Source organism: Geotrypetes seraphini, chromosome 13 (genome assembly GCF_902459505.1).
Source record: "Geotrypetes seraphini chromosome 13, aGeoSer1.1, whole genome shotgun sequence".
Classification (NCBI taxonomy): Eukaryota; Metazoa; Chordata; class Amphibia; order Gymnophiona; family Dermophiidae; genus Geotrypetes; species Geotrypetes seraphini.
In genome coordinates, this window is record NC_047096.1 from 13,861,096 (window position 1) to 13,873,522 (window position 12,427).

Consider the following 12,427-nt stretch of genomic DNA (forward strand, 5'->3'; position numbering starts at 1 on the left):
TCCTCTCCTCCCTCCTCCTCCTCTGACCTTGACTCTCCCCAGACTCTTTACCGCCGTATGTAACACTTCTACTTGTAACTCTGATGTATGTAACTCATAGCAAACATAACTACTCCGAATATATTACCTACCTGCAAAAATTAACTTCTCCGTAAATGTATCGTCTAAAATGTAAATTCAATTTGATTGAAAATATGAATTATCTAAAATATTAATGTAACATTAACGAAATTGTATCTTCGCTGTAATTGTACAGTCTCTTCTTCTGTTAACCGCATAGAACTTCCATGGTAATGCGGTATACAAGAATAAAGTTATTATTAACCTTACTCAAAATTGTAACATAGAACCATCGGTTGCAACTCATTTCACCTAGGTACACAGCCTACAGCTCGCCCAATTTTGTCATCGGTTCAAATATAACTGTGAATATATGTTTAGTTAACCAGAATCCATTATTATTATATATCTTCTTTTGGGGGGGGGGGGGGAGGGATTCTCTTGCATATAAAAATCTCCCAACTTAGTCAATTTAAAGTGGCACAATTGCATAATTGTTTTTCAATCTGAAACCTTTGCGACCATTTTCTATCACATATCTTTAAATTCTAGACCAAATGATGTCATTCAGGTGACATCATTCATGTGGGTAAGGGCGCCTAGTCTAAGAAATTAATGTAGGGAAATGAACTTACTTTTTAGAGAATTGGCCTCATTAAGGCCAAAAGAGGCAGACAGATTTAAAATCAATAATAGTAATTATAATTTATCCATCAGCAACACTTTTCAACTCCCAAGAGTTTCAGGGTAAACAAACCTCTAATGTAACTCGACATAATTTTCTGATATGGTATGGGAACAAAAAACAGCACAGTGGCCGATGGCAGTTTATAGACCAGATTTATCCCCACCCCCCTTTTACAATACCGGCCGCAGCTGTAACAGCTCCGACAACACTTGTAGGAATTCTGTGAGCAACAGAGCCGTTACTACCGTGGCCGGCACTAAAAAAACGTGCTATAGTTTTGTAAAAGAGGGGGGTTAATGAGGTATGGGCTTTTCAGGCCACGACTCCACTCTTATCAGCTGCATGCGCACTTAGGAGGCGGTGATCCCCGCCGCCGTGATGTGTGCCTCCACGCCGAATTCCATTTGCGGCACATGGGGCGGCTTGCGGTGCGTGCGCCGGCTTGGGGCGCGGATTGAGCGGCGGTTTGTCTCTACAACGGCAGGGGGGTGTCGTGCGGGTGCTGCGAGGTGTCCCGTGCTGGTAAGAAGTAGAAGAGGAAAGGGAAAGGGGGATGCTTTGGGGAGAGGAGTGTGCTGGGGGGCAGGCAGCAATCATGCTTTGCTGTGGGAAGGGGGGGAAACAGAAGGGGGCCATGGAGAGTCAGGTAGGCATGGCGCAACAGAGAAATACAGGCATGCAGGGGGCCAGGGAGAGAGACAGAAAGAAAGACAGACAGGGGGAGCAGGGAAGGGGTGCTGCTGGACAGGTATTGATGGACAAGGGGAGCAGGGAAGAGGTGCTGCTGGCCAGGGGGAGGTAAAACGAAGGAAGAAGGGCTGCTGCTAGACAGGGGGAGCAGGGAAGGGGTGGTGGTGGATAGCCGAGGAAAGAGAGAGACAGAAAGAAAGACAGACAGCAGCCAAGAGAGAAAGAAAGACAGACAGACACACACACACACACATCTATTCTAGCATCCGTTAATGTAACAGGCTTAAAGACTAGTTACCTAATAATGATTTTTACATTTTGTCTATCTCAACAGCAGATTATGGCCTTTTCCTCCAGAAACTTGCCCAAATGGAACCTAGCTATGCTAATCACTGTTACCAAGTCCTCTGGCATTGGGTTCCAGACCTTAACTATTCTTGGAGTTAAAAAATATTTCCTCCTACTCTTTTAAATATTTCTTTGCAATTTCATTGAGTGACCCCTGGTCTTTGCACTTTTTAAAAAATAATGAAAAATCGATTCACTTTTACCCCTGCCGCCATCTCTTTTCCTTCTCTCACACGAGAAAAGTTCCATTCAAGAGAATTTTATTCCCAAAATATTTTGTTCTCAATTGAATATGGCTGTGTTATGATGACTAAACGTGGGTTTTCTTTATCCCACCCCCTTTTACAAAACTGCGATAGCGCTTTTTAGCGCAGGCCGGAGCACCGAATGCTCTGCGCTGCTCCCGACGCTCATAGGAACTCTACGAGTGTCGGCAACATTCATCACCGAGCATTCAGCGTGCCGGCCTGCGCTAAAAACTGCTATCACGGGTTTGTAAAATGGGGGAGGGGAATATTGTTCTAACTGATTATTGTAAATTTAAGATAGGCTGTCAAAAATGGTGATGTTAAATTATGGATTCTATTTGTAATCTTCCGGTATTAGATTTGTTATTCTTATCGTGATTCACCTCGAACCTGTGATGTGGTATAAGAGGAAAATAAAAACTGCATACAATTTACTATGCTGTGGGAAAATGCCGCCGTAATACGTCCTTATGTGGGTCTGTCCCGTGCATGAAGAACTTTTTTTTTTTTTTAAATCAATTTTCATATGTACATTTCACAAGGACAATAAAGAAAAGGAAACAAGGGCCTCCTTTTACGAAACTGTGTTAGCAGTTTGTAACGCGGGGAGCCCTGCTGAAATGGCCTGCGCTGCTTCCGACGCTCATAGAGATCCTATGAGCGTCGGGAGCAGTGCGGGCCATTCAGCTGGCATTGTGATGTCATAATGCCTTATTCCACCAATGCCTAAAAGCCAACTTGATCAGTGATGTCACAATGACTTGATTGGCTCACTTTTGCTACATTTTGATTTCTAGAGTGGTACAGCGGTTAAAGCTACAGCCTCAGCACCCTGAGGTTGTGGGTTCAAACCCACGCTGCTCCTTGTGACCCTGGGCAAGTCACTTAATCCCCCCATCGCCCCAGGTACATTAGATAGATTGTGACAGACAGGGAAAAATGCTTGAGTACCTGAATAAATTCATGTGAACCATTCTGAGCTCCCTTGGAAGAACAGTATAGAAAATTGAATAAATAGTGTGAAAAGCTTCAGCCTCTGATAATCAGCTGGTATTGTGACATCATAATGCCTCATTCCACCAATGCCTAACAGCCAACCTCATCAGTGATGTCACAATAGCGTGATTGTCCTTTTCTTGGCTCCCTTTGACTACATTTTGATTTCTAGAGTGGTACAGCGGTTAAAGCTACAGCCTCAGCACCCTGGAGTTGTGGGTTCAAATCCATGCTGCTCCTTGTGACCCTGGGCAAGTCACTTAATCCCCCCATCGCCCCAGGTACATTAGATAGATTGTGAGTCTGCCAGGACAGACAGGGAACAATCTTGAGTACTTGAATACATTTTTTTTAAAAATTTCTTTATTCATTTTAAAACTTTCAACAAGTAATTCATTATACAATCATATACACTATAATAATACTTATTAATCATACATTCACTGAAATCAAACTATAACTTTGCCCTCCCATCCTTCTTCCAATATAATCATATAATTTTATACATATAAAATCCTCCCCCCCGTATACTTCATAATCAAAAGAGAAAAATAAATTATTAATTACTCAATTATAATTAATCCTTACAATAATTTGTTAATGGCTCCCAGACCTCCATAAACTTTTTATAACTTCCTTGTTGGACAGCTATTATTTTCTCCATTTTAAAAATATGGCACAATGAATCCCACCAAAAACTATAACTTTATCATAATTTTACCAATTCCTCGGAATTTGCTGAATAGCAACTCCTGTCATTATGAGTAAAAACTTATTGTTTGGCAGTTGGAGCTACTTTCTTTTTGAAATTTCCATGCAAATGCCTGATTTCGTATGGAAGTGATAAATATGTGTTTTTTGATCCAGTCCAGTTGGAAGATTTTATTAAAGAGAAACCTTTGCTGAAAGTTTAATTTCCAATTATGATTTTACCTTTGGAGGATGATGTATAATACATATAAATGCCATTAGCCTGTTCCTAGATTGTAGACAGATAGATTTGATTTGATGTTTTAATTTAAAACACTGGCGATCAGCGATAATGTGGACTAGGACATGGTTGATTAATTTCCTTATATATTTTGTTGTTCCTTATATGGAATTTACATTTGCATTTATTGTGTTCATTCATGAATGTTTGTTACTAAGGTATTGTAATGAATAATCAAATAAATAAAGAATTAAAAAAAAAAAAACACCTTATTGTTTTTATTAGATATTTGACTTTTTTTCCTCATTGAAGTTCCAAATAATATCATATCATATGAAAGTGCCACCGGATTTTCAAGTAAATTATTAATTTGACTCCAAATAGATTTCCAAAAATTATATATTAAAGGGCAAAAAAACAATAAATGATCCAATGTTCCAGCTTCAAGATGACAGTGCCAACATCTATTAGACTTGGAGCTATCTAATTTTTGCAAACGCACCGGGGTAATAAATTCTTGTAAACTATTCTGAGCTCCCTGGGGAGAACGGTATAGAAAATGGAATGAATGAATAAATAAATAGTGCTCTTAGTATAACCAATTCAATGAGATAGTTACCACCACCCATTTTGTAGGTGGTAAGTGGGTCACGTGGTATCTGTACATTAACCAGTTAGCACTTGCTGCTATCAATGTGCTAACTGGTTAGCATGACCAGATTTCATGGAGCCAAAAATCGGAAATGTGGCCCTGCTCTCAGTTCCTCCTTGTTTCACCCCAGCCCCGCCCCAACACAAAGCTCTTCTCGCTTTCCTCCAGCTCGGGGCCATGTCTGGAGAGCCTCCAAGCATGCACGGATGTGATGTGGTGATGTCATCACGTCACATCTGCACATGCTCAGAGGCATTCCAGACACGTCCCCGAGTTTGGTGCTCTTCGAAAATCCGGACAAACAGTTGATTTTTATAAAAAACATCCGTTCAGTCACCCGGACGGGCCTCCGAAAAGAGAACATGTCCTTTGACAATTGAAACTCTCTCTTTTGTAAAAATGTACCCACAAAGTTTGCCTTTTTGCAGGTGATACTAGAGTTTGCAGTAGAAGAGACATCATTGAGGAAGCAGACAAATGAGTAATCTATGAAAATGTAAGAAATGGCCAAGTGTCTGGCAGCTAGATTTGAAAGCAAAGTGCAGCATTATATTTGGGAGGAAGATGGAGGTGAGATAGTAATGGGTAACAAGCAGAAGAAAGACTTCAGGGTAAGCAAATCACTTGATTACTATGTCTGATTTTCAAGGTCCATAAAGAAAATGGGCCAGAGTACTTAAAGAACAAAATTACCCTCTACATATCTCCAAGGTTACTAAGGAAAAGCTCATGGGGGAAGCGACTGCTTGCCCTGGATCAGTAGCATGGAATGTTGCTACTCTGGGGATTCTAGAATCTTGTTACTCTGGGATTCCGGAATCTTACTACTCCTTGGGGTTCTGAATGGAATGTTGCTACTCCTTGGGTTTTGGCCAGGTACTAGTGACCTGGATTGGCCATCTTGAGAACAGGCTTGATGGACCATTGGTCTGACCCAGTAAGGCTATTATGTTCATGTCCCCTCTCTCCTCAAGTCACTCCGTAGGTTCCACTTCCGCATACAGTTCAAACTCCTCTTATTGACCTATAAGTGCATTCACTCTGCAGCTCCTCAGTATCTCTCCTCTCTTATCTCCTCCTATTTTCCACCCTGGGAACTCTTGTATATCGGGTAAGTCTCTCAACTGTACCCTTTTTCTCTACTGCCAACTCCAGACTCCATCCCTTCTATCTTGCTGCACCATCGGCCTGGAACAGACTACCCAAGTCAGTACGTGAAGCTCTTTCGCTGGCAGTGTTCAAATCCCAAGCTAAAATCCCACTTTTTCAAGGCTGCTTATAATGTAACCAGTGGTGTAGCGAGGGTAAGAGGCGCCCCTTCCTCGCCCTTCCCCCCCCAACTCTTTCCCGCTCCCCCCCCCCCCACTGCTGCGCATGTGCTCCCTTTCCCTTCCTTGAACCTTTTTAATTTTCTAGGTGAGAAAACAGTACAAGCTTGCTGCCTGCGTCGTGTCGGTTATCCCTCTGACATCACTTCCTAGGTGCAGGGCCCGGAAGTGACATCAGAGAGAGGCGACAGCTCATTTTTAATGCTGCTCACACAGGAAAAATTAAAGAGGTGCGAAGGAAGAGTAGGGAAAGGGCATACATGCGTGCGGCGGGGGAGGGGGGCGGACAAGAGGACAGGTGCCTACGCCCCTCTGAACCCCCCTTACTATGCCAGGGCTCGTAACTCCATCCCACCTATAAAGTACCCATATCTATTTGTCACTCCCTCTTTAATCTCCCACCCCAATTGTACTGTTTGTCTCTCCGATTAGATTGTAAGCTCTATCGAGCAGGGACTGTCTCTCACACGGTTAATGTAATATCCAGCGCCGCATGCATCTGGCAATGCTATACAAAGGATAAGTAGCAGTAGTGACATTTCAGCCAATTGCCTGAGGGCCACAAGGGAGGACTTTGTGGCCTGTGCATTAGAGAGCACTGTGCATATTACGATAGGGTTCCTTTACCAAAAAGAAGGTTTGCAAAGGGGTTTAATAATAACAACAACTTTATTTTTATATACCACAATACCACAAATAGTTCAGAGCGGTTTGCAGAGGAAGACGGCGATAGTACAACAAACTTTCAAAATTACATTAGTTTATCTGGGAGTGTTTTAGGAATGCATCACACCTTTCTCAATAGTTTAAGGAGAGTTACATTAATGTACAGGAAGTATTTTCCTGTCCCCAGAGAGCTTACACATTAAGGGGTCTTTTTTTTTTTTTTTTACTAAGATGTGGTAAGACTTGGCCTTAACACGCCCTTATTTGAGTCTTTCCCAAGCAGCAAGGCCATTTTTTTTTATTTTTTTTTACTATGGCCATAAACCTCTAAATTTTCTGGGGGGGGGGGTTTCTATTAATGCTAATGTTACCATCAGGGCAGGGCCATTTTTAAAAATTACATGAAGAGCACTTCATACCACCTATTATGGAGTGCTAACTGGTTAGTGTGCAGTAATGTAGATGCACTAACCAGTGGTGTAGTAAGGGGTGGGTGGGGGGCAGTCTGCCCTGGGTGCCATCTTGGTGAGGGCACAGGCACCCATCCTCCTCTCTGTCCCCTGCTCCTTCCCTGCCTCCCCACTGCCGCATGTGCCCGTCGCTTCCCTTCCCCCTTCCCTAACCCCCCTGAGCTGCTGTCACGCCACTGTCGACTCTTCCTCCGATGCCGTGTCCTGGACCCGCGCCTAAGAAGTAACGTCAGAGGCAGAGCCGACGCTGGCGCGACAGCAGCTCGGGGGTTGCTGCGCATGCCAGGAACGTTACAGAGATGGGGGGGGAAGGGAAGTGGCGCACACGGGGAAGGAGCGTGTGGATTTGGAGAGCAGAGAGGAGGGCGGGGGAGGCGCCGGGAGCCTCCCACCCTCACAACGCCACTGGCGCTAACTGGTTATGGCGCAGCGGTGCCCACTCTCTGTTGCTGACCCGCCTCATAAAAATACACAAAATAATTACTGCTCACCCATATGGCAAAACTAATGTTTTATGGCATCCCACATTAGGCCATTTTTGACGCATCTTAGTAAAAGGGCCCCTAAGTTTATACCTGAGGCAATGAAGGGTTAAATGATCGCAGGAAACCACGGCATGTTTTGAATCCTGGCTTCCCAGCACACTGCTCTAATTGCCACTGTAGTCCCCATATAACAGGGGTGTCAAAGTCCCTCCTCGAGGTCCGCATCCGGTCGGGTTTTCAGGATTTCCCCCATGAATATGCATGAGATCTATTTGCATGCACTGCTTTCATTGTATGCTAATAGATCTCATGCCTATTCATTGGGGAAATCCTGAAAACCCGACTGGATTCACTGACAGCATGGTCAGATATCTTGGTCCCTAAGCCCTTATTATACGGGGGTCCTACAGGTTTCTACAATACTTGTTCTTTTTACTCAGCTTAAATCACTAATTGATGGCACAAAGAAGGTAAACTTGAAAACCATTTACCAAAACAAATTGGCAAAAATGATAAAAGGTTTGGGATGACATCCGTATGAAGAAAGGCTTCCGGGGCTAGGGTTCTTCAGCTTGGAGAAGAGATGGCTCAGGGGCAATATGATAAAGAGGTCTCTAAAATAATGAGTGGAGTGGAAAGGGTAGATGTGAATCGCTTGTTCATCCTATACAGAAACGCTAGGACTAGGGGACATGCGATGAAGCTACTAAGTAGCAGATTTAAAACAAACTGGAAAAACAATATTTCTTTGCATGTGTAATTAAACTCTGAAATTTGTTGCCGGAGAATGTGGTGAAATCAGTTAGCTTAGCAGGGTTTAAAAAAATGTGAGCAAAGTATAGGACAGTCAAGCCATTGTGACATCACTGATGAGTTTAGCTCTTAGGCATTGGTAGAATGAGGCTTTGTGACATCACAATCTCAGCTCTGGAATGTTGCTGCTCTTTGAGTTTCTGCCTGGTACTTGGGACCTGGGTTGGCCGCTGTTGGAAACAGGATATTGTCCACACTTCTACAACACAGGAAGGTGGGCCTGTGGGGGTGTTTGGGAAATGCAGAAAAATGTAACACATAGTTTGGACTTACAAATCTACTTTTTTTTTTTTGGGGGGGGGGGTTTCCCCATAAAGACTCTTCCTACAGAAAACCACAAGCACCATCCACAGGTATACGGTACATGGACAATTTTCAAAGGGAAACCACCAGGATAGCTTCCCTCTGAAAATTGTATCCTCCCCCTCCCCTCCTTTACAAAACCGGCCGGTTCACTGAATGCTCTGCACTGCTCAAAGGAACTCTGAGCACTAGAAACCTCTTGCACAGTTTTATTTAAAAAAAAAAAAAAAAAAGGGGGGGGGGTTAAGTTTGAAGTTTCTTCCTGTTAGACTCTGCAGTAAACAGTTTAAAAATTTCCTAGAACATTCGGGACTCCTACTTTTCTAAGGTGCGCTAGCATTTTTAGCGCATGCAGGAAATTACCGCACGCTACACTTCTAGAACTAACGCCAGATCAATGCTGGCGTTAAGGTTTAGCCCTAACGCACCTTAGTAAAGGAGCCCTCAGAGTATAAAAAGCAGAACAAGTAGATACGAGAAAGGAACGCAAGAAATAAATCAATGCGGCGACAAGAGGGCAGCGAATAAAGTATTCCAACTTATCTACGCTATAATTTCTTCATGACCATCCGCAGTATATTGTCTCCTCCAGAAGTCACGTCAGAATTGCCAAAATTACAGGGTCTCGGAGCACTTCACTTGCTCTCGAGGGCGAAAGTCTGCTTTTGTAGGCGATTTGGCTGTGCCCTTCCCGACGCTCAAAACAAGGCCAACATTCCCAAACAGTCCATCAGACGGGCTCCTCTCCGAAGTTGATCTTCAAGCACCACTTACACCCAGTCTATTTATTTCTTTTAGACTAAACTTCCAGCATAATTCAACGTTGTAAATCAGTCGACATGAACTGCCCCACGATGGATGTGTTTATTAAAATCAAAGCAAACCCGTAATACTGAGCTAAACCGCCTCCATGTGTAGAGGTGGCTTCCCATGGGACGTGTCTGCCCACGAAGTCTTGAGGATTCCCTGTTGACAATTCCCAAGAAACTTTCACAGAAGGAAAATAAAACAGAGAGATTTCATTCCTGTCCCCCCGATGGAATGCTTCAAGGAATAGCAACAAAGGTTATTTTCTTAAAATCTCACCCTTTAAATATATCAATTAGCCTCTGGAATGTGGTCAAAAGCAGCATCTTGCTAATTCAGAGATATATCCAGCAGAAACGATGATGTTTTCAAGTTCAGCTTCTGACAGATTCTTAATCTTCCCTGAACACCGCCACTCTCTCTTTTCCCTGTCTCCCGGGCCTTTCTGCTTCCCAGAGCTCTCTGTCTCTGGAGAAATATGGCTGGGTCCCCACCACTCTCAAGTTCAAATTCTTCCACCGCTCTTTCAGTCCCATAAAAGAGGCTTAATTAAGGATGTCAGACCTATCCCCTGGTATCAACGGAACCAATCGACACAAAACTCCCCATTCATCTACCACCAGCCTCGACCTCCAGAAGATATTGGGACAAGGCGGAATCTGTTTAGCCCTTCACCACTGAAAGGTAACAATTTTCTTGGTCCCTATTTATTGCAAATGTCCTGAAGTCGCTCTAATGGTATTGTAGGCTACTTTTCGCTAGAACGGGATTAAAAAAAAATAATAATAATCACAGAACTGAAATGAATAAATAGTACGATTTTACTGCAATTACTTAAACCAAGAAATACACTAACAATGCCGATTCCTCTCTATCTAGTTCACATAAAAGATTCCCATGGAGGCTTGTTGAAGGCCCCTGACCTATAAAACTCCCTTTTCCACTTGAGTTTGGCTATTTCCCCATAAAGTCTTCTCTATTAAATACACATCAAACACAAAGAATGCAGCCTTGAAATTCCTTCTAAGTTCGGGACATCATTAAAAGGAACATAATTGTGTGTGCTTTAAAGTATTTTTATATCCCCTCTAAACAATTTAAGGCTCTTTTTTCCTCTCTCTCTGCAAGCTTTCCTGCCCAAACAGCTCTTATCACTTGCAAATGTTTGTAAACACGTATGTTGCATCCCATTAATGCCGGGAAACTTTTCATCAGGCTCAGAAATATTTGTTTAGAAACAGATACAGTTCAAACGACAGGGCTGCACCATTGTCAGCAGAAGTGGGCATTTAATTTCGCACAACTGCAGAACAAAAGACGACCCAAGACACACGCCTTAGCGCACCAACGAGTCGGTACCGGGCTTTTCTTACCTTGACTGGCTCTACTTCCCAGACTGTTGCCAGAGCGCAGGAGGATGAAAAGCAAGCAGAAACCAGCGATCCCCAAACCCCCCATTGCAACACGTTAGGCTCGGGGAGGGGGGGGATGAGAGGGGGGGGGGCGCGCGCGTTGCTTGCGTTTTACAGCTAATGCTAGAATGCAAAGAGTTTGCAAAGTGGAGGCGCTCCCGGAGGCTTGCAATGATGGGGGGGAACCGGTCGGGGCTTTGAGCTCCTAACGAGGAGTGGGACTCGACCGCCCTCTCTGGAGCTACGACCCGCAGCTGCTTTTGACCCTCTTGCAAAGCCCCGCAGCTCATTCCAGTTTCTACAAAGCGCGAGACCGATTCAGGGCTGAGGACCTGGGAAAGGGGCGGAGCCTCTGGCATCCATGCAACGCCCTGGCCTCTGGTTTTTTTTTTCTCTTCCTCTGTGTGAGCTTCTCCTTTTCCTCAGCCTGCCTGTAGGAATTTACAATCGGCCGCTGGGGGAACGGGACCCGTCGCCATGGAAGCGGCTTCTCCGGGAGCAGGAGGTCAGGCTGAGACCATGTGCAATCAATGGATCAATGCAAACTCCTTGCAACCTCCAGACCAAACAACCCTTTGCACTCACCCTTTGCAGTTTTTTTTAAAGGGGGGGGGGGGGGTTATGGAATTGTAAAACCTCTCAAATCAGTTTGCGGTTGTAGCATGAAAGAGAAGCATCTTTGGAGCGGGATTGTCGGATATTCGCCAGCTTTTCCCCCACCCAGCGTCTTATAGTCAGAAGTAAACTTGCAGTACTGTCCCCCCCCCCAAAAAAAAAAAATAAAACCCCAGTTGCCAAAGTATGGAAAGTAACTGATGATTGCAATTTACAATGCAGGATTGATGGGTAGAAAGTATTGTCTGGTTAAAAAAAAAATAATTTTTTTAAAAAAATCAATACTATAGGTTTATTGTAGCATAATCGTGGCTGCAGTTGAGATGAACAGATGTTTCACAGCAATTAGAAGGGGGGCTTCTTCCATTTCAGAAGTGAAATCGTCTTGTTACAAAAATGCTCTCTGGATTTATTTTCTAACAGAGCACTTTTGTGAAAAGTCCAAACGGCTATTTAATAAAGGCTTAGGCACCTTTATCAAATAAATTCCTGCAATAACCCCCCCCCCCCACACACACACACACACACTGGTGCACAAATGCTCTCCACAAATTTACACCTGTCATGAAGGTGTAAATATGTGCACATGCTCCATTTATCTGCATATTTTGCTTTAAACAATTTATCCTAAAATCAGATCAACAGACTAATGATGATCTTTAAAAAAAAAAAAAAAATCCACCCCAAAATTTATTTAGGGGTCCTTTTACTAGGTTTAATGCATTAAGCCCAGATTGTAGCACATTTTGGAAAAAGAGCCCCATAATAGGATAGATTGAAAATAAAAACAAAAAACCCAGAGTTCCATCAAATCCAAGCTTTTGAGAAAATAATTTCTTGTTCAAGTGTGATCAAACTGTGGCGTATATGTAACACTGCTTCTTTAAACTATATATTTACGAGGGTGTATTTTTG

General features: G+C 43.4%; 1 protein-coding gene across 6 annotated transcripts in view; it reads right to left on the reverse strand.

Annotated features, from left to right (window-relative positions):
• Nucleotides 1–11,221, reverse strand: part of SCUBE3 (signal peptide, CUB domain and EGF like domain containing 3) — a 247,118-nt gene extending 235,897 nt beyond the window's left edge. For all 6 annotated transcript variants that reach the window (XM_033919102.1, XM_033919097.1, XM_033919101.1 and 3 more), the window contains exon 1: nt 10,859–11,221. In XM_033919102.1, the coding sequence (XP_033774993.1) occupies nt 10,859–10,943 (85 nt within the window). In that variant the 5' untranslated portion in view covers nt 10,944–11,221. The remainder of the gene's footprint in view (nt 1–10,858) is intronic.
• Between the last annotated feature and the right edge of the window lie 1,206 nt (nt 11,222–12,427).